Source organism: Centruroides sculpturatus, unplaced genomic scaffold, assembly GCF_000671375.1.
Source record: "Centruroides sculpturatus isolate CEXI.00-Female unplaced genomic scaffold, Cexi_2.0 scaffold137, whole genome shotgun sequence".
In the NCBI taxonomy this organism is placed as follows: domain Eukaryota; kingdom Metazoa; phylum Arthropoda; class Arachnida; order Scorpiones; family Buthidae; genus Centruroides; species Centruroides sculpturatus.
In genome coordinates this window covers 175,793-199,115 of record NW_019384453.1, presented here as the reverse complement: position 1 = coordinate 199,115, position 23,323 = coordinate 175,793, and the positions used below count along the sequence as shown (strand labels likewise).

Sequence of the window (23,323 nt, the reverse complement as noted above, 5' to 3'; positions counted from 1 at the left end):
ACGTACCCTATCTGTGTACCAAATTTCAACTTTCAACTCCTAACCGTTTGGCTCATATCCATAATGTATATAGAAGTTTTAATCCTGTCTCTCTCCCCCCGGGGGGGAATTTCGAAAAATCCCTTCTTAGTGTGCGTTTTCGTGACGTACCCTATCTGTGTACCAAATTTCAAATTTCAACTCCTAACCGTTTGGGCTCTGCGCTTATTATTATTATTATTATTATTATCATCAACCCGTCTCGATTATATATTAGATATATATATATATATGTATATGTAAATATATATATATTTACAAGTATATATATATATATACTTGCGAGCACTATGATGACCTCTATTCCTAGACTTATTATACCGTCATTAGACACAAGACCAGCAATAGAACATCAATTTTTGTCTAGAGACGGTGTAATAAGTCTAGGAATAAAGAGGTCATCATCATAGCGCTCACAAGTATATTCCTAGTTAGACAAGCGTATTAAAGTAACAGAAAAAAGAACTCGGAACAAAATTCGACCGCTACATTTAATTGAATTCGATGGAAAAATATAATTTGTCAAATGGCCGAATTGTTCTTTTCTTCGTAAAGCGAGTCTATCTTCTGTTAGTGTTGGCACTAGGGTTTCTCAAACGGGATTCCGGGATCCCGGTTGTTTTTTTAACCCGGGATATATCCCGGGAAATTTTATTTATCCCGGGAAATCCAGCAAATTTCTTAAAAATTCACTTTTTTTCTTATTTTGTGTTAAGGTTGAGGAATTTTGCAAATAGAAAGCATAATTAACTCACAAACTGTCAGAATACATTTGTATTTATTAATTTTAAAACTAGCTATTAGTTTTTTTAAATTTTTGTTCGTTATAGCGTGTCACAAATGGTCAATAATCAATATATAGCTTATTTGTGGCAGGACTATAAAAATTCTTTACTTGTCGGAACCTGTAATATCTGGAATAAGTGCGCTTACGCTGTCTTGAGTTTTAACCATGCCCAGTAGCTTCAATAAATGCCTGACGCCAGATTGTGCAAATTGGGCAAGGATACAAACGAGTACAAAGTCTGCAAGTATGAAGTTTTTCTTCATAAACCTGATTATTAAAGCCAAATGAATTGCCGAATTATCGAGCTCTAAGCTCGATGCCGCTATTAAAGCAGCCAAGGTAGACAAATCAAGAATACTAGAGAGCGAAAGAAGTACTACAATCTCGAAAACGAACTCGAAAGCTTCCAGGCTACGGGTGAAAAAACACATAATATCTGTCTTCTCTTAAATGCATTAAACACTATTCCAATCACATCAATTGAATCGGAAAGGGCATTCTCGGTGGCAAGACTTTTCATTACTAAAATAAGAATTAGAGTGCGTTATCGGAGTATTGACAATCTTTGCTTTTTAAAATTTTATAAAAGTTTGCAATATTTTGTATTATATTTTATTTAAAAAACGAAAATTACCTTCTAAATTAGAAGTTCATTTTTTTAACTCAATTCAAAACATTTTTGTTGTTGTTGTTGTATGCAGTTTCCAGCAAACTTTAATTAATTTTTTTCTATTTGTGAAAATTTCTACGTTATTCAAAGGTAATTTTTATTATAGGCCTATAGACCTTACACAGCATTATTAATATGATTTTGGAGGTTACAGAACTTTAAAATTACTTTAAAAAATGGAAAATAATTATATCATTTGATTTCAAGATATTTTGTATACCTTAAAAATAATTAATTCTATCCCGGGATTTCCCGGGAAACAGTTCACTTTTATCCCGGGATCCCGGGACAAGCAAAAGACCGGGAAATGAGAAACCCTAGTTGGCACGCATCAGTTTATTTATATTACTTTATAGTCTTTCGATAACTTTTGGAATAGTTTATCCCATTGATCGTGGATAAAACCAACGAACATGGGTAATCGGTTCCCGGTTCGCGCACGACCGACGCCAAAATTTTTCGGGTTTTCTTCACGCCTCTAATACTTATAAATATGGGCGTTTTTTTTAATATAAAGCCCTCACGAGAGGGACTTCCCCTCGACGGATCGCCCCGGTGTTGCATCGATTCATCCCGTCAAACAAGCGATTTCGTTGCATTCTAATTTTCAATGTTCCCACACCAATTGTCCTTTACTTCGTTTTCTTGGCGTCGTCGGTAAAGACCAACGACCAAGCAAATTGTTACGAAGTGGGTAGTTAAAATCTCGCGATAAAAAGTTCTGCACACCGTACGACTGTTAAGTTATAATTATTTTTATTGAAAATATTTACACACGTTTATTGTTACAGTATTGTATACGATACTTTTGCAGCCATGTTAGATCACGCGCTACTTTATCATTTCCAGAATAATATAGCGGCTTCAATCGACGACTCCCACGAACGAGAACGGGAATAGAATTCGTATTCTTCGTTAAACGGTAGAATAAAAGTCAAAATAAGCTGCATATTTTCAAATATTATTTTACCGCTTTATGGGAGAGCACGAAACACGTGGGCTATCGAAGATTAGATTTTTCCATTTGTCGGTCGGAAGATTATTGAAGTCGCGATTGGTGTTTTCTCGACCCACAGGGACCGTGGAAAGGCAGGTGACCGACTAAAAATTGATAGAAAACCGTATCATACGAGTATGAAAAATTATATTATCACGCGTTCTTGTTTTTCAAAATTTTCCAGTAGTTCAGTGTTAGAAATGTTCCCTGTCCGCCAACCATCAGAGTAACCTGACGAGTTTCTCTACAATGTGAATTCGCTACAGTATTGTCATACGGAAATAAATTTTGTAAGCGCTAGAACAAATTCTCTTACGTTCCACTAAAATGCCACAGCCATCATTAAAGTCTTTAAATTAAATCACAATATTTTATTTAATAAAATATACATATAATATTTATATGATTTTTAAATTTGTAACAGGCTAATTAGAAGGCTTATCCAAAAGGCGCCATATTTGAGTTTGTCTCCCGTGCCGAATGCTCTAGTCACGGCTCTTCCGTCGATTAAAACTTTCGATTTCGTGATAAAGTTTTAATATTTTGGAAGGGAAGTTATCGTAACTATCGTCTGGCAACCAAGCTACAGCTGCCCTAGACCAAAATTTTGTATCGATAGGGGCCCGCTTACGCTAGATACTAGCGCAACACAAACGTAACCGACGTTTAACCGTCTTCGAACTCCGTTACTGTAACCAAGTTGTTAGAAGATGACGGTTGTCGTTCGCGTTACGCGTAATATCGACATGGCCGTAATTAAAAAAAACTACGGAAAGCAAGCGTCAATTTACGTAACTTTATTGTGAACAAACAAAAAAAACTTTTTAAACAGTCCACAACAATACTAAATCTTTCGGTTTAATAAAAAATATTAGGTGATCTTATATTAACTCTTACAATTTAGTGGATGTTTGTAATCATAAAATATTGCTCGTTTCAAAATATCTGTCATAGAAACGGATGCTAAAGGTAACAATTAACTTGAAAAGATCTGCTTAGAGAATGATTTAGTAATATAATTTGCATATTTTGAGTAATTTTCTTCTATATAAATCAATTATGATATAATTGAAGTAAAGTATCACAAGAAGGCGTCTGCAAACTTTTGGCTTTTTCTTCCAAATTTCGATCTTTCAAATTCTTGGCTCTCCATATCATTGTTTCTTCTGTAAATAAATAAATACCTTGAAAATACATTTTGGGATTGCGAGATTTAATTAATTAATTAATTTTGAAATTTTTTACACTGAAATCACGTGGGAATGCATCTATTGTAAATTGCAGTATAGTTTTTTAGATAAGAACTTTCGCTGTTAAAATGTAGATATTGTCTGTCTGAACTATTAGGTTCGCACTATCTACATCTTAACACAGCACTTAAACTTGTTTATAATCTTTTAATAATTAAATCGAGAGAAAAGAGAATTTCGAGGATAACTTTTGCTAGGATACGTTGACCCGTATTCAAAGAAATGGTTACCACCGTAGCATAACTGATAAGTAAACGGCATCGATTTGACTGTCTGCGGTAGGAAAACTATTAAATGAAAATAATATTTGGGATGAAGAAATGATGATTTATTACTCAACAATAAATAAAGTGATAGAAAAACATCTAAACAAATTACTCCTTCCCATAAAAATATAAAAAAGAGCGTATATATATATTTTATTAGCATTACTAATAATATATTTATTCTTTTATGTTTACAAGTCATACAGAAAAAGTGAATTTTAATCTTGTAAAATGAACTTCTTTAACCTGGAAATTCAAGCATCCCAGATTCCGTAATTCTGAATTATATATAGTCAGATGTAGTAAAGTAGATTATTAACTTTTTCGTTATGTGAAAATAATGTCTCCAAAATACTTAAGGAAACTTCTCAGATCAATTTATTACCAGAAGCATGAGAAACAAAAAATGAAATCATTTGCACAACTGAACAAGGAAAATAAAATTCAGTCAATTTCAGTTTTTAAGATAAGCAAACTAAGAGATATGTTTAAAAAGTTTCAAAATTAGTGATTACAAAGGGATCAATGATCCAAGAACATTTGTGAAATGATAAAATTTCTTTCATCCAATTTAAATCATTTAGATTTTAAATTGGATGAAATTCACTAATATTAAATTACATTTAAACAATTTAAAATAGAAATTAAGCAGTATACAATACACAGATAAGCATACATATTAATGAAGTACTCTCCATTATTAAAGAAACTGTATACATTTAAATAAAAAAGACAGTGAATAGGCAAGAGCTCTAATAGACAAATTATATTCTGTATTTTCAACAGCTTTCTTTCAACAGTTTTGTTGCCTAATGTTTAAAATATTAGGCAACAAAAAATGTAAGATAGTAATTAATTTGTTCCCTACAAAATAATAAATTTAATAGAATAAAAATTATAAACATTACACTAAATAAAATGTAAAAATAAATTTTGTACAAAGCTTTACATTGTTTATGAACAATTAAAGTTCTATTAAGTGAAACATTTCACTTAATAGAAGTTATTAATAAAATACTCACTGTAATTTCTTTCTCTGAAACATGATGATTTTAAATGAAATACGTATTCTTTTTCAATTTCTGCTTCTAATTGTAAAACGCTACCGGTATAATCGTGTTCGAATGACTCTTTGACATAATACAGAATGTTTAAATTCTTTGTCTTCAACTCTTGGGAAAATTTTCTAAATAAAATTATAAGGAACAATTAAGTAAAATTACAAATATATAATTATAGTGTTTTAAATTTTAATTAACTTAAACACTGTTAAATTTTATAACTATTCTTTTTAATGATATTATTTTTAAACAGTGGACTTTGATAATTTTAGAAATAACTTTATCCGTAAAGGATAATAGATAAAAGTTAATGCCGATATAATTATTAATAACTGTATAACTTACGGTGTTTTAGACAGACTATAAGTAGGTTCAGAGATGTAGAGAGTACAGGCAAGAGATAAACAGATTGCAGCCAAGAGAAGTTTTGCTATTAAGCCATTGTCATCCTGTTATAGATATTAAGTCATCCTGCTTTATTATAAAGGTATTATATAGCAAATTTATGCAATATTTCAATTAATTTTTGGATTTATTACTATACATTTTTCAAATTCTTCCAGTTTTTACTAAATTTGTATATATTTTAATATTTTCTCTGTAATTATATTTCTGTTCAGTTTAAACTTATAATAAAATTAAACTGCTTAAACAAGTAAACAAATGTACACTTGACCTTTCACATTTGCAGAGATAAAATCAAATTTAAAAAATTATTTATTTTTTTTATTTCATTCCGTAAATCTTTTTGAAATGTGCATATGTTATGTCTGCCGAGACTGGTGTCTGGTATTTCACAGTCTATATTTGGAACAGAAATAAGAACAATGAATTTGCTTTTTATTTTATTATATTTTATGTGTTACTCTGTTTTTACACTAAATTATAAATAAATGCTAGTTAGACTATTTTATTGTTGTTAATTTTTTAAAACTTTATTGAATCTATGACAAAGTTTTAAATGGTATGATGACAAGCTAGTTTCTAAAGGAACCCTTGTGAATATGAGAAATTGAGTATATTTCTATTTAAAAATGGAAATTTCTTAAAAGTATTTCAGAGCAGAAATTTTTGCAGTTAATGAAAAAATGTTATTACTGAAATAAATTATTACTAAAGAAAAAGTAATTAAATAATTAATAGCTTATTTTTATTTATTAAAATAATAGCAGAAATTAAAAACTTTAATATGATTTAATTTTATTTGAAGGTATTGGAAGCATAAATTAATTTCATCACTTTTAATTGAATATTTATGCTTTAATGCTTGCTTTAAACTTATACAGTTTACACTGCCTTTTTTGCACAATTTTTTCCCTCTTGATAAAATGAATTTAATCCTACATGCCAAACAATTTAAAATGTCAAAAATGCTATCTATATTATACTGATATTGTTTTAACACTTTTACTTGATTTTTTTAAAACATATTTTGTAAATTACAGTAGAACCCCTCTAGTCCGCCCTCGGCTAGTCCGTCACTCCGGTTAATCCGACCGTGGTCGGAGTCGAGAAACTTGTCCCGACTCGTCGGTGACTCACCGTCCGTGGCGTTTTTCTATGTTCGTTACAGTATATGTTTTACATTGTGTGTACATGTACAGTTTTGTGTGTGTTTTCAACATGTCAGGAGTGAAACGTAAACACGTTACTCTTTCATTAAATGAAAAATTAGCAGTGCTACAAAGACTGGAGAAAGGGGAAGATTGTTTATTTTACTTTTTTCTGATAATCCGACCATTTTTGCGTTCCGACCATACCCCCAGTCCCAAAGATAACGGATTAGAGGGGTTCTACTGTAAATCAATAGTGTGATGAATTTGAAAGTAATAAAATTTTAGAAGCAATTTTCAATAACAATAATTTGAGTGAAAAGCAAACATCAACAAATGGAACAGGTGTTTTGGTAATTGCAATGATGACAATGTAAACGTGGTTTGTCAAATCTCGGTATTTTGAGACCTGATGAGTCCAAGTCGAGTCTAATTTCCAAACATAAAGCCACGTTTAAATACAATATATTGATTTTTGTTTATTGAACTTTAGTATCTAGTTCAAACAACAAAAAGGCTATTTCCATTTTGCAAAAACCTATTTAATTATAATTATCAAATTATTATTGTTTGTGACAATATTTTGACATTTCAAATGTGTACAAAGTGAACTACTATTAACTTATTTGAAACAATATATTGTAAACAGAAATAAATCAACTAAATATAAGGGGTGTTCAAATGAAAATGATTTGAGGTGTGTATCCACGAAATGCGTAGGGACAGAAATGAGACAGATACATAAATAGAAAAAAACAATATTTAATGAGTGAAATGCATACAAAGTTTGTTAAAAGAAATCACCCATGGCATTTAGGCAGGCGTCCCATTGCTTAGAAAGGTTATGAATTCCGTCCGCAAAGAACGATGTTGGTTGATCAGGGAACCAGTTCAGAACTGCAGCCTTTACGTCATCGTCGGAGTGAAATCGTTGACCCATTAGACTTTTCTTCAGCGGTCCAAAGATGTGATAGTCTCAAGGCGACAGATCTGGACTGTAAGCTGGATGTTCCAGGACTTTCCACTTTTTATGGACCAGTGCTTCAACACATACCTTGGCAACATGTGGCCTTGCATTGTCATGCAGAATGACGACAGCATACGAAAACGTTTGTTTTTGATAGCCATATGCAGCTTATCAAGTGTTTGGGTGTATCGTTGGGCATCGATGGAGACGTTCAACTCCTTAAACTCCAGTAATAGGGGTCCCTGCATGTCGAAAAATGCCGTCATCATCACCTTTCTGGCTGACTTTTGGCCGAGTTTTGAATTTTTTGGGCCTAGGTGAGCCGGAATGTGTTCCATTGCATGCTGATGGACTTCCCTTCCGGTTGGAAGTGGTGACACCAGGTTTCATCCCCTGCCACTATGTGCTGCAGAAAGTTGTCACTGTCATCCCTGTAGCGCAACAAATGCTGTAAACTCGAGCCCATTCGCTGTTTCTTGTGGTGTTCAGACAGCATGCGGGGTACCCATTGGCAATAAAACTTTTCGATACCTCAGAATGTTGGTGATAATATTGTGAACAGTACCAATGGAAACGTTTAACTCATTTGCGACGTCACGAATGTTTCAATGTCGATTTCCATTGATTGCAGTGTCAATGTCCGTAATCAGCTTTTCTGTCACAACTTTGTGCATCTGACTGGGCCGTGGCAAATCCCTTGTCTTGTGTTGACTGTCGCTAAACATTCTCACCTACCTCGTTGCCGCGGGCTTCGACACACGTGTCACCATACACAGCCAGCATTCTGCGATGAATATTCATCAGCTTACACCCTTCCAGTGTTAAAAACTTAATTACAGCTCGCTGATCTGTTTTGGATGCAGTTGCATCCACACCAGCCATTATGAAATGAATGCAATGTCCTTACGAATGAAGTTATAACAAATCTGGTTGTGCACACACATGCATGATACATAAACCTTCACTATCACATTTGTTTCACGAAAATACATTGAAAACTGTTTGCATGCAACACTTCAAATCACTTTCATTTGAACATGCCTCGTATTTAAAAAGTATATTATAAGTACATATATTTCATTTATGGTTTAGTTTTTTTTACTTTTACTCTTTGCAATCCTGCAGGCACCAGGAGGGCCATTTTTGTTCATATCTGTCATGGGTTTATCCCAACTTATCCATACACCTGGGTAGGGAGAAATGAGTCCTGACTTATCTGTGATAGCCCACCCATAAAAAATTCCTGGAAAGCTGCTTTATCCCAGACTCGATCCCAGGTCCTCAGAGCAATAGCATAACACCTTAACCATCCAAACTATCCAGCCATCAAGCTTCTGCCTTTGAGACTACTTTGAAGAATTTCCAAAGTTTTGATTTTTTTTTGGCATTTTTTACTTTTATTTGCTTTTCCTTTTTAATTTTTATAAAATAAACAAACAAACATAACATGTGTGCTCATATTTTGCAAACAATGTTGCTTAATTTATGAAAAATCATTTGATTATTTGATCATTTTCTGAATCTAGTCTGTACTAATTATGTACTGTACATGTATAAGCATATTAAAGCATGATAATTATATTAAAGTCAAACAATTACCAGAATAAACTGGGCTACATTACTGATACTAATAACTATTAAATACAGAGTAATTTGATACTAAATGTAGGTGTTGGCACCATCTCTTATTATTTTGTATTTAATAATTATTAGCAGCAGTAATGTAGCCAGATTTAATCTGGAAATCATTCAGCTTTACAAATTATGTTTTGTTTCCTTCATCTTTATTAATAACGCTTTGATGAACAATGGCATCTATTTAATGTTTTTGAAATATATTAAGGACTCAGACTTGTTGAATTTTAGCTCAAATATCAATTCTAAGTAAAAATGAAAAATGAAAGAGACAAGTCCAAATCCAAGTACTTGGAATCAAAACTACCTAACTGTAAGTTAAACAAATAATTATTTCTGATTAGAGAAAAAGTAATCAACAATTGAAAAGTTTTGATATTTGAACATTTTTTTCAGTCAATATTAATCAAAATTTTAACCTACTAAGGCAGCGCTGTCCAACTTATCATAGCCCACAGGCCATATTTTCTTCACCAAACATTTCGGGGGCCAAAAAGGTTGCTGCTGTATTCAGCCAGGTTAAGTGAAGTTACGCAAACTAAATAGTACCTACTTTAAATTCAAATTAGATTTAAATTTTCACATAGTAAAATAATTTTAATATTAATAATAATAATTTAGTAACATAAATTTATTCATAGTAAAATGTACTCGGGAGCCATAAAAATTATTTGGCAGGCCATATACGGCCCGCGGGCCGCCAGTTGGACAGCCCTGTACTAAGGTATAATTTCACATAAATAAAACTTTTGTAATTTTATGAGCTACAGTTATTTTAATTAATCTTTATGATTTCTCTGATTGATAATACATCATTTCTAGCATTCCACAGAATTTTTCTTTCAAAACAGACAAAACTCAGTGCCACTATGTATAATTGCAAGTAGACTGCTATTTAAAGCAATCAAATGGATAAGTATATTGACAAAGAAACATTTTGGCTTATATTTAACAAAAAATGTTCCTTTGATTTGGATCCAAATAAAGAACAATATCAAAGTTTCAACACTGTCCTTTCCCATTTCTATGCCAATAAACTTTTGCATTGGATGCTTTAATTAGCAGTCTATTTGCAATTTAAAATTGTTTCATCCAAGAAATTTGAATTATTTTTAAAATTTATCATTATTTAAATCAATACTAAAGTTTTATTTTTGTTATTCTAAAATACTTAAAAAATTTTAAAACATTTGAAAACAAAAAATGTTAAATTTAAAATATTTTTGTATTTCAGCAAAATTAAATGAACACAAACTGTTTAAGCATAATTGATTATTAAATTATAATCATAAAGTTAAGAGAATTTACTAATATTGAAGAATCATGATTAAACCAATTAAATTTCAATAAGAGTATTTAAGATTAAATTTCATAGAATTTGATTAATTCAATTTGATCTTAATCATTTTATGCCTTTTTACTCTATCTGCCAATACTGAAGAAGTTATGATTTAAAAAAAAAAATGTAAAAATAAAAATAATGAAAAAAACACATCTTTAAGCTTATTTGATGCTTCCAGATACAAACATTAAAAGATTAAAAATTACATTTATTGAAGATTGCCTAAGCAATGCTAATATAACTTTGCTGATTATACAAAAGAAAACTAAAGCATTTAAAAACTCATCATATTTTATCTTCATTTTCATTTTAAAAAGTTTCTACTAAAGTGCCTTACCCAATCATTAAAAATTTAATCTATATTTACAAATATTCTCAGCATCTCACTTGTACAAAATACATTTTTTCTCTATTATTCTTCTATTTCATTATATATAAAAGTCTGACATTTAGTGATGACCAATCAATGTTATATTCAGTGATTAGTTTTGTAGACATGCAATATATGCCACAAATATCTCTAAATATTTGTTTAGATTAGTTTGTTTTTCAAAAATTTTAGTAAAAAAATTCCTACTAAATTTTCATAGAACAACATTAGATTGTCATGTGACAGCATTCCACGCCATATATCAACTTTTATTGTCATTATAAAAGGCAATATGAATTCTCTATTTTAAAGCAAGCATACAAATACATAAACAAATGCTGAATATGGAAAATTATTCATCTGCAGAGGTCACAATATTTCATAAACATTTCATTATTTGTTTTAAATTAAATTTCTTTGTAAATATAATTAATAGTTAAAAAAATTTTTAAATATAAAACTTTGAAAATTTTGTTTGATAGAATATTGCTGATAAAAGTAAATAAATCAACTCATTAAATAAATCTAAAATAAAACTGAACCAAAACTAATTTTTAAGTCAATTTTTGAATCAAATTTCTGTTCATGAAATCATATTTTACCTTTTAATATATAATCTGTAGAGGTAAAAACATTAGTCATTTTAACTGAAATTAAAATTTCCTCCTACCAAAGGTTCTCTCTGTGCTTCTCTTCGGTGATACCATCGTCTTTCTCGGGGAGGACAACGATTTGGTGCTAAACAATTTCAAAGAATTAAAATATTTGACTCATTTAGTTTAAACTATCAAAATGAAAAAAAATACCTTTATTATACACATGAGAATTATTATAAAATTTATTTTCTGAATGAGTATGTCTTCTTCCAGATGATTCATACAGTTTCAACAAATCATACTGTTTCTTTTTTTCTGGATCATTAAGAGTGGAAAATGCTTGACAAATAGCTGGATAAACATTACACATTGTAATTAATAACTATATTATCATCAGTAAATTTATAAATTATTGATATAACAGAATTAATTTTAAAACAATAAATAGAAAATCAAAAATATTTTATAAACACCTTTAAAAGCTTCTTCTGATCCAGGTGTTCTATTTTTGTCTGGATGATATAATAAAGAGAGTTTTCTATATTGTCTCTTAAGTTCTGTTTGTTTTGATTCTTTGCTTACTCCCAAAATCTTGTAATAATCTTTACAATTTCTTATTCTACATAAAAATAAATGATTTAATTCAGATAAATAATTATTATATAACATTAATAAACACTGAAAATGTTTTTAGTAATTTTGCAGATCATAAAAATGAGACAAATTAGAATGGCTTGTGTTTTCAAGTGATGCCAACAATGTTTATACAGCAAGTATTGTCAGATTTACCAGATTGGAAAAAGCTATTTATTGTACTGTATATAGCCTTAAAAATTATCATATTTTATCATACACATTATCATAATATTATAACTTTTATTTGACTGTATATAAAAATACAGAATTTGAAAAAATTTCTTATTAATAAAACAAAGAAAAATATTTATTAGTAAAGTATAAAATTAAATAAAACAAAAATATTTGAAATTATTCTCTTTCATTAATATCATCAAAATGTAATTTTGTCTTCAATAAATTCTTGATTCTGCAACTCAGGACATATTTCACATAATAAACAAGTAATAAAACCTTTTAAATTAATCACAGAATGGTAAGTGCTCATCTACACACATTTAATGTGGAGAATCCAAATAGATGATTAATTTTTTAATTCTTTTCACTCTGTGGACTCTAAGAAACCATTTTTTTTTTATCAAGTCTATGATGGGCTTGATAAAAAAGACCAGGTTCACAATGGAGCAGCTGGATGTACAAAACAGTACACCACATATTCGAGATTGGACGAACAATCACATGAAAAATTCTTGAGATTTTTTCACCTGTCTGAATTCATTTCCATGTAAGCTGATATCTTAACTGCTTGGCCATTGGTCATCTCCAATGAATGAGTGGGCTGCCAACAATATAGTAATTCCTATATTTATTATTCTGATGATGTATTTAAAGACATATTAGTAAATAAATAACTAAAAATATGTAAACTTTTATTAAAAAATTTGAGAAATTTACACCTTCTCAAATTATTGTACATTTTGTCATCATTGTTAAAGTATTATCTTATGTCATGCACAATGTGACATTGTACAAAAAAATAATTATCGTACATTTGGCAACAGTAAGTGCCATCAAACAATAGAGACAGGTTGATGTAGCAACCAAAGCAATCTGAAACTATGCTAGCCAAAATTAGTGCTAGAAGGTTGTGCAGTAAAGGTTGATCTGTAAACAATTATATAGTATTAACATATATCAACAACAGTATCAATAATTATATAGTAAAGTATTTATTTATTATATATTGATAAATTTTTGCTAAACAAATTAAGGAAATGAAAAGCGAGAAATTTAATTCCAGCCTTCAGTCTAGATTAAGGATTCCCCCCATTTTTAATAATTTCCACCCTGTGAGCACTAAGGTGGCCTTTTTTCCATACCCATTATGATTAGGTTAGTGTTTGGCTGGGTGATAAAGGTGGGGCTTGACATATCTGGAACCAACCATCCCAAAAAATAATTCAGATTGCTTGAATAGATTTGATTCTGCCATAGGCTGACATCTTAACTACCTTGGTCACAAACTTATTTGATCACCAAGATTAGAAAGTTTATTTAATTCAATTAGCCATTATATTTTCAGAGTAATTATAATTTTCTTTGCCTATTATTTCTCAACAAAATTTCAAATTCTTTATAAAATTAAATAAAAATACATTACTTAAAATTTTTTTGTAATATACTAAAAAATATTAGCATTAAGAGTTTTCATTAACAAAAATACATACAATACATATTAGACTTATTTTGTGTTGCATGTTTATATTAAACAATATCTGGACACACTGACGAAAAGTTACTTTTTTGGCTCATAATATTTGTCTCAATTTGAAGGAAGGTCTTAAATGGGATACAATATTCAATTTTTATTGTACTATAAAATATAACAAAACTAATAAGTTCAAAATTATTTCATAAAGTAACAATACAGTCGACCCCCCTATAACGTATGTTCCTATAACGACAATTCCTATAACGTAGTGAAAAAATTGTAGCAACTTTCGTATAACGTACCTCCTATAACGTCGTTTCGCGACAAGATTGATAGAGTCTGGACCAATAGTGGATGAGCAGCCGAACTACTTTCCTCCGACCCTGCGCCACGCTACGGAGCGGCTAAATTGAGTTTGCTATCGTCTGTTTAGTATTATATATAAATTATATATAAATTAGGTACTGTACATATAATTATATATTAATTATATATAAATTAGGTNTTAAATCACACCAGCGTTGTGTATGGGTTTAAAAATTCGCATTAGATTTATTTACCTTTTTTAAAGGAAAATTTGATATTTTTATGAATGTATTTGTATTTTACACGTATTTACGTGTATTAATTTTTCCAAGAAATATTTCTACGTGTCTTTCGTAACGGTGTGTGTGTGTGTGGGAATTTTTATGTGTTTAGTACAAACACACATAAAACACTCCAATTAACTCTCACTACTTGTGAAAAATCTTCCTTTACGCTTATAAAAAGTTAATTTTCGTTATAATATCACTTTACTTACAAGAAAAAGTATTAATATAATGTAATATTCAAGGTTATTTACATAGAAATAGATCATCACTTTTAATATTTGACACACTTATCAACCGATCACAAGAGACTCTCTTGTAAATATTTTCTAGATACTTGATTTTAAGTGATTTATAAATATAAATAAGGTAAAATATCATTTAAACGCCTTATAAATAACTAACATTTAACACGTAAATAAGTAAACTCCAGCGTGTTTAACTCTAATTTGTGAAGTTTTAAGTGTTATAACTTCTAACTGTCCAGCAAACCTGTAACCAAAATTGGTATGTGACATCCTTTTTGATGTACTTTTATAAATATCTTTGTATAATATACGGAAAATAAATAAGGGAAAACAATTTATATTATAATTCTTTAAAGTTTTATAAAAATAATTTACAGTGGTTGAAGTAATTCTATATTCAAGGATCGTATTTTGCCTGTACTTTGTTCGTGATATCACATACGTAGAGGGGGGAAGGTATTGTATATAAAATGCATTAATTTATAATATAATTTTATTCCGTAGCTTATTCTAACTTAATAAATATATAATTTTTTATCAAAATTATTTAAAAAAAATTGGCACAGAAGTATTACAAAATCCCTGTTTACACGCACGAATCGAGTGGAAACAGGATGCTCTATCGAAAATTTAACTTCCTTCTACAATACATTAATTACATTATCGATGAAGGAACTTAATATTTGATACGATCTTAACACAACATGAAAACAATTTAAAATTTCAACTAACGAATTTTAATACATTAATCCATTTTAGTATGTAACAACCATCCTTAAAGCTTAAACTGTGTAAAGAAAGGATTTTTGTATAATACCTTTTATATCCCTAAACAATTTATGGATTCAGCATCTAATAAACATGATTAGATGCGTAAGAGATTCGTGTAGAAAACGAAATTCTCTTAAACAAACTTCAGTAAATTATACAGTTATCATAAATGATAATTTATTATTCATTTGTATTGACTGTGGTTATTTATTCCTTTTCGATTACATTAAAAGTCAAAGTGTATATACGTTACCAGAATTTCTACTGTACAATATAAAGCCTTTACTAATCTCTAACTCGTATTCTTCAATGTTTAACAAGCAGCAATGACAGATTGAGAGTTGATTCATTTGCATATAATCTGTATTAAAGAGCAGTGAATAAACTTTTGACGATTTTGCATTTCCTGAATAAGATTTACAAATGACAGAATCGGGTTAAACGTGAATAAAATTATGTATTTTCCTTTAACGCAACGTGCCTTACAAGTATATTACTAATAAATGTTTATTACACTAACACCCTTTAACTAATTATATAATTAAGTTAAATTAAACGAATTCTGGTTAATTATTAAGTATATATGTTTACTTTTCATATGTATTTTTAAGATGTTTTTAAAGTAAAAGAATTTTTAAAAATTTTTGAAAATTGAAGCCCTATTATTTTCCGTTTGACTGTCCTTCCTTAATATCGAGAAGGGAGTTAGATAGATTAAAGTCGAGACCAGATATGAAAATATTAGAAGTTAGACACCAGATTAAGTATATTGAATCTTCCTATTTAGAGAGGAAGTCACGTTATTTCAATTGAAATATTTCTCCTGACTTACTAGCACGACTTTCCTGTTAACAGGAAAAGTATGATGTACAGGGGTAAGACACTAGTGAAATTGAGAGCATTGTGACATTGTAACAGTAATTAATTGTTGGTACTTATTATTATTTTATTAAAAATGAAAAAAAAAATTAAATTGCACCTACCTTTGAATATTTTCCAGGCTTTGCTCGGTATATTCACCATCTTCGTCGTCCACGTAATATTCATTTTCTTTATCTTCTTCGTCGTTTATAAAAGTCGACCTTTTATACGACTGACTGTCGTCTCTTTCGGCATTTTCGGTAGGAACGGTTTTAGGATGAAAAGAATAGCCGTTATCTGTGATCAGTTTCTCGAGGAGATTAATTAAATCTGTTTAAAATGTTCTGATTAGATTATATAATTTTATTAAAATTGTGTATTTTATATTAAATATGTTACGATTTATGAAATAAAAATAATAAAATTATGAAGACGGTATAAAATGTTCACATGTGCAATCAATCATACAATAAGTATATCTGGAGGGTTAACTTGGAAAACATAAAATTTTTTAGACATTACCGACCCTATTGATGGTTCACCGAATTAATCTGAACTACTAGATATTACGTAAAGATCACGTGCAAGTCCCGAGTCACGTGATTTAACATTCGTGCAGTATGCGTGGTTTTGGTTGACCTGAAAATTCGTTCTTGTTTCAACTTTCAAGATAGAAGACAATGAATTGCAAACAACAAAAGACAATAATTGAAAGTGTCAAGTATAAGAGTAATATTAGTTGAACTGTACAGTACTTAGTTTGGAATAGAAATAGTTATTACTGTTAACTTTGTTATTATTTTTAAAATTTATTATTACTGTTATTAAAAGTACAATGTAATTTTATCAGGTTTATTTTGTTAATAAAGAAACATTAAGAACAGTCTATAAGTAGTTATTATAATGGATCAGATTTTATAACTCACTATAATTGACTGTGATTCATCATGACATTTTATTTCATATTTTAAATAAAAATTAATTTTGTACAAACATTCTAAGGAATTAATACGTGTAGAAAACTGATAATTTTTTATAGCACACAAAATAATTCATTTATTACATATTCTATACAAAATTTTGAAGATTTTAAAAATATATAAATTTATAAAGATTGCTATCAATGTGATAAAATATACAGTAGATCCCCCTATAAAAGCGTTTCCTATAGTTATGATTCCTATAAAAATTGTGGCATTATCCGTAAACAACGGTAAAAATAACTCCTATAATACGTAAAACGTCATCGGGCAGCCGAACTACTTACCCGCCGTCCGTAGCGCCACGCTACGGAGAGATTTCTATCGTCTGGACAGTATTATATAAATTATATATAAATTAGGTACTGTACATATAATTATATATTAATTATATATAAATTAGGTACTGTATATATAATTATATATTAACTTAATTTATTGTAACTTTATTATAATTAAATATATATTTTTCGCCGTCTAGCGTCACGCTACGGCGAGTTAGGCGACCTATCGTCTGTTTAGTACTGTAATTTTATACATTTCTTGTGAAAGAAACATTTCTTATTTAACGGCCATAAAAATTATTTATATTAATGATGTCTCCAAAGGTCAACGAAGTTTTCGCAGAAAAATAATATCAGAAATCGCGGCCGCAATTTGATGCGCTGTTCCGCGACGAAACCAAGCTTTAGCAACGAGCGTAGTCAAAGGGTACACACTCGGTAAGTAATCCTACAATTTTTTGTTTATAACGTAGTTTATACGGATTATTTTAAAAAAAATATACGTATTTTGGAAATGTTGAGTCGAATTAGTCTAGAATCGATTAATTTTATGAAAGAAAACCTTTCAAACAGCCGTAGTCCGTAAACTATGATTCCTACAAAATTGATTTGTAAATAATGGTACGTATCTACCGTCTTATAGGGGGATCTACTGTATATAAAAAATAAATTGAAGAATATCGTAAAGTTGTACTATTTATCAAAAATAATTAAATCAAATTGTTAAGAATTAATAATAATTGTGCAGTCACATTGTTTGTTAGAAGTCACATGTAAAAGACTTCAAATATTATGACGACAATGCACAGTAATGCCACCCTTGGCAGAAAGATGCCGATTGGTTTAGGGAAAACGTCACGACTGAAACTATCATTAGGTTAATAGGGAGTGAACCCCCTAGATATATTCTATGTGTGCAATTACACCAAATATAGTTATGAGATCGAAGAGTTTACTATCTTTTCTTTCTAATATTGAAAGTAATATGTAAACTCATTATAGCATTTGCTATCAGTTTTCCATAAATTACCATTAACCAAAAGTTTATTGCTAATTAAATTAAATTATGAAATTAAATAATATTAGTGACAACAGAAAAAATAAATTTCCAATTGCTTTGTGATTCACATATGTGTTTTTATATTAAAACTTAAAAGCCACTATCACTATTCTCTTTATACAATTAAAAAAACTGGAATTGCTTTATTTGAAAAATTTTTTTGGTTACATAGTTTAATCTTGTCAAATCATTGTGATCTATCTTCCAGGTAATCCATTAAAATATAAATACGAATAAACTTTGAAGAAATTCATATTCTAATGGATTGCTTAGAAGATGGATTGTAATAATGTAAAAAGGTTAGACACTGTAACTAAAAATTTTCTTCCCATATAAAGAAATTTTAGATATTTTTGTATAAAAGTTAACTAAAGTGAAGAAACGCTCAAATATTATATGAGTGAATTTTCTCCTCAAAAAATTACTTTCAAATTTAATCATTTTATTTATCATCATTAAAAATCACAAATCAAGTTTATATTATATATTTAAATTCACTTTTATCTTCACAATTTTTCAACTTTGAAATCCAAAAAAATTTCTAAAACAGATTTCTCTTTTATATCTTAAAATATAGCCTATTATATCAAGAAAATTATTGCTTTTCATAAAAGCAATTTTCTTGATCAAGATAAATATTTTGTAAAAATAATTTTAACATATTCTGAACAAGATCTAATACTAATTTCAAGGCAATGTATAATCACAAAATTTTAATTTATCTAAAACAGCTGAAAAATGATTTGATATGTTGCTAATTTTCATTTTTATTAATATTTATAAAATAAAATTCAGTAAGAAGATAGCTTGCACAACCAACACTTCATCATTTAAGGCAGTCAGGTTTTATTCAATTGGTAAGTGGGGCCAGTTTTCCACAGAATATCCTGTATAACTATGTATAGTGGGAGAAATGTTCCATGTTAAAGGAAATTGCATTATACAAGACATACATTATCAGATAACTTTATGCAATTTTAAACTTGTCTCTGAGTTCCAGCACTAATGCATATTATTAATAAGATGTGCATTAGTTTCAAACATGATTTTATTGTGTACATTGTGTACAGTGTTAATTAACTTATTTTAAAGGATGTTTCTTTTAATAACATACAAAACACAAAACAGAATACAGTACAAGTAATTAAATTTTAAAAATTATTATATACTATTATTATAAATTATAACTGATACCTTATTACCAGTGTTGGATTACCCACAAGACAAGTGAGGCATCCAGAAATTGGGAAAAAATTTAGCAACTTTACCTTTGCAATTGTATATTATAATCCAAACTAAAACATCTGAGATGTAAAAAAATTATGACAATTCAGATGACAGTCAAATTGTTTCTTAGGATCTTCAGTAAAGATAAGTTTGGCATTTTGAAATGAAATGTAGAAAGCAACAATACAGGTAAAATTCTTTCGGATAACACTTTGAAGTGTCAAGCTTATCTTTGCAAAAGAAAAACTCCCAAGAAAAAAATTTGACTATCGTCTAAATTCTCATAATTTTTTACTTGGCAAAAGTGTTTTATATCTCAAATGTTTTTGTTTGGACATCAATTGTTTTTTGGTTAATGACTGTGTTATTACATCAGACCTAAGACAACATGATATAGTTCGGACAGACCTTGGTGATGACCACCAATCAAATGCTTTCAATATGCCATTAATAAAATCACTATAAAAAATTTAAACTCATAAATTTGAGCTTTTGATATTCTGGATGAAATTTTGAATAAAAATTATTTGTTTCAAGACAATTTTATCCTTATAAGCATACAATTAAGCAATAAAAGTAAAATAGCTGTGTGTGTGGAACCCTGTGAACTTTGACCTATAAACCCAAAGTTTTGCCAACTGATAAGAGAGGACTGAGTTTAAAATTTGAGCTATCTAGATCTACTAGTTTTTCTCTAGAAGCACCTGAAGTTCTGGATGAAAAAGAAGAAAATACAGCTTTTCTGACAATTTTTATATTTCAGCAACTCCTTTATAGAAAAATCTTAAATGCACACCATCTAAGAAAATGATTACCTTTCAAACGAGATATTCAGAATTACTTTAGGCAATTGGGGCAGAGAAATCAATCCCTAAAAATTGGCAACTTTGATTTCTATGTATATATAATCAGTAACTTTTTACTTGGCACAGAGTCACTGCTATGACTCTTGATTTATAAATAATTCTGTAATTACAAGTAAATGTTATTAGTTCATGCTGTTATAAAATTATATAGAGTGGTCTCCACTTTTATGTGCCTAGAGCACTGGAAGGTCTCAATCTGCAACTGCTTGTGATCCAAGATTTATAGTATTTGTTAGTTGTCTTACAGTAAATAATTTTACCAGTAAGCTCTTGAATAACAAATGATATATTGAATTAATTACTTAATAAACTGGATATACTTTAAGAATACACAACTAAAATCCAGCACATAAAACAGACTTTAATGCTGAAACAAACCTTTTCTACTGTCCATAATAAGACATACAAAGTAATTATTTACATCAAAAGGTTCTTTGGCCTCTATGAAGAGATTGTTAGTTTCAGCAACATATACCTCACATCCAGAAAGAGCCAGTTTTTGTATTTCAGGAATGTCACGGATCACCCAGTAATGATGCAACTACCTAGAGTATATTATCATCCCACTTAACCAATAACAGAATCAGCCAAAGGTTGGAATAAGTGGAAGCTATAGGATGATCTTTGACTACACACCTTAAAAACATAATACTACCATTGAAAAAAGGCCTTACCACCATAGCTCTGGCCTCATCACTACAGCATGTGTCTGATAACAACATCCAAGTTCATTGCAAGCAGGCATGCATCCTCCATCACATTAACAACAGGACCCATCCGAAGTACTTGGAACAAAAAAAAAATAAATTTTTAGAACTGCTAGAAAGGCCTCTGCCATGAATTTCAAGGAGGCAGACTCCTTCCCTTCCACTTGTAAATCTATTTTTGGCATTGCCTAATGAATAATACTCAGTATTAATTTTCCTCCTCATCATCTATCATTACGTGAAAAGTGTTTGTAATCGACAACTTGCTCTATTTTTTAAACTGCACATTCCATCACATGCTGTTATATTACAGAAATAACCTAATGCAATTCTGACTGTTTAAAATAGTAGAATATATGTTCCAGCATTAAGGTATGTTTTATGTGCCGAATTTTGGCATCTTTTGGGCCGAGAACCCGTCTCCGGAAGCGGCGGTCCAACCGAGACGGAAATTCTCTGCCTTCCGGAGAAAACACCTTTAACGTACCGTCTCGGCAAACAAGGATCTGCAAACGTCCTCTCGGCACCCGCGGGTAGAAATTAAAACAATTCCCCCAAACACCCGACAGGACCGACGTACGTCACCTCTTCCGGCGTTTGGGGCCGCGTCCACACGGAGTTTACTCGTCCCTTTACAAAATACTTATTAGGTACGGAACGATTCTACCACCGTTCTGTATTGTACTTTACGGTTTTCTTTTTTCATTAATAGTAATCGTGTAGCAAGAAAGGTTAATAATACGAACCCGTTATTGCAATAAAGCGAACAAAGCCGGAATAAATGCTTAAAAGCGGTGCAAATTTTGTCAAGATAGAATTTGTGTTTTATTCATCATCATACGCATCTGCAAATCATCCCTTCCTAGCTAAGGAGTCAGCCCGATGTTATAACCCGAGTTATCTATCGGTAAGTTTGTCGTTGCGTTTTTGTTTACTTCTTTCAATGGCATTTATGCACTTTAATTTGATTTGTGGTAACGATATTTACATGGGATTTTAATTATTAAATGTTATAAACGGAGGAAACTTACCTCGAGCTTTCTGGCAAGGATATAACCTGTCCGCTTTACGCAAATACTTCAAGGCTAAATCTCTCCTTCCCTCGTTAATGAATCTAACGGCGAAGCTGATGCATTTCTCGCATTCATCCTTGTTTCCGTCCATGATGATTCAGACCAGACGATACACGACCAGACTATCGACTTTCATTTTTATTCGACGCGACATTAATAAACATGGCTACTTTATACGTTCGTGGGATCCAAATAATTACCGTAAATATATACCAAACAACGCCTTTGATTTCGGTCTAACGCTTCGTTTCGACCGATCATTTTCGATATTTCGATTGAATTTGTGGAATCCTCTCAAACAAACATGGCTTCTTCTTTCCCCGCTTACGTGTTGCCAGCTGCTTAATGAGTAAAATGCTATTGAAATTTAGTCGTCGGAACGTTATTCTATACGTTTATAGACGGATCGAAATAAATTGGAAATAAATATAAAATATTAAATTAAATACATTAATTGTATTTTAAAAGTAAATATCGACATTTTAATTAATGTGTTACGAAGTAATAATTTATCCACATCCGCCAATGCATTCCGATGATCGATTGTTCTCGTGTAAGAAATCGCCCTTGCGGTACTTGAGTTTTCGTTGTTAAGATAAGTTTCTAGCCATAACGGTTTACCAGGCCGACGGCCGAGGTTGTTAAGGCATCGGCCATCTCTTCGGAGTACTCGGGATTCAATCCGGGTCAGCGAAAAACCTAAGGGAATTTTTCGTGGGCGGTCTATTTGGATGCGTCGGATGGTGGGATTATCGTCCTCCGGGGGCTGTACGGGTAAAATCCCATGTAGTTTCGAAAATGAAAAAAGGAATTCCTGGCATCCGAGATAAATTCTA

General features: G+C 30.3%; 1 protein-coding gene and 1 long non-coding RNA gene across 2 annotated transcripts; one reads left to right on the top strand and one right to left on the bottom strand.

Moving 5' to 3' along the window:
* Positions 1 to 3,275: 3,275 nt before the first annotated feature.
* Positions 3,276 to 22,832, bottom strand: LOC111620593 (dnaJ homolog subfamily B member 12-like). The gene is made up of 8 exons (XM_023362555.1): positions 22,446 to 22,832; positions 16,413 to 16,620; positions 12,007 to 12,152; positions 11,744 to 11,884; positions 11,608 to 11,675; positions 5,416 to 5,519; positions 5,032 to 5,195; positions 3,276 to 3,659 (listed from the first exon to the last, which is right to left on the bottom strand). The coding sequence occupies exons 1-8, from the start codon at positions 22,576 to 22,578 to the stop codon at positions 3,547 to 3,549; spliced, it is 1,077 nt and encodes a 358-aa protein (XP_023218323.1). The 5' UTR covers positions 22,579 to 22,832; the 3' UTR covers positions 3,276 to 3,546.
* On the top strand, positions 5,489 to 10,110 carry LOC111620594. The gene is made up of 3 exons (XR_002755936.1): positions 5,489 to 5,557; positions 8,716 to 9,538; positions 9,622 to 10,110. It is a non-coding gene; the product is annotated as an uncharacterized LOC111620594 (long non-coding RNA).
* Positions 22,833 to 23,323: the final 491 nt, after the last annotated feature.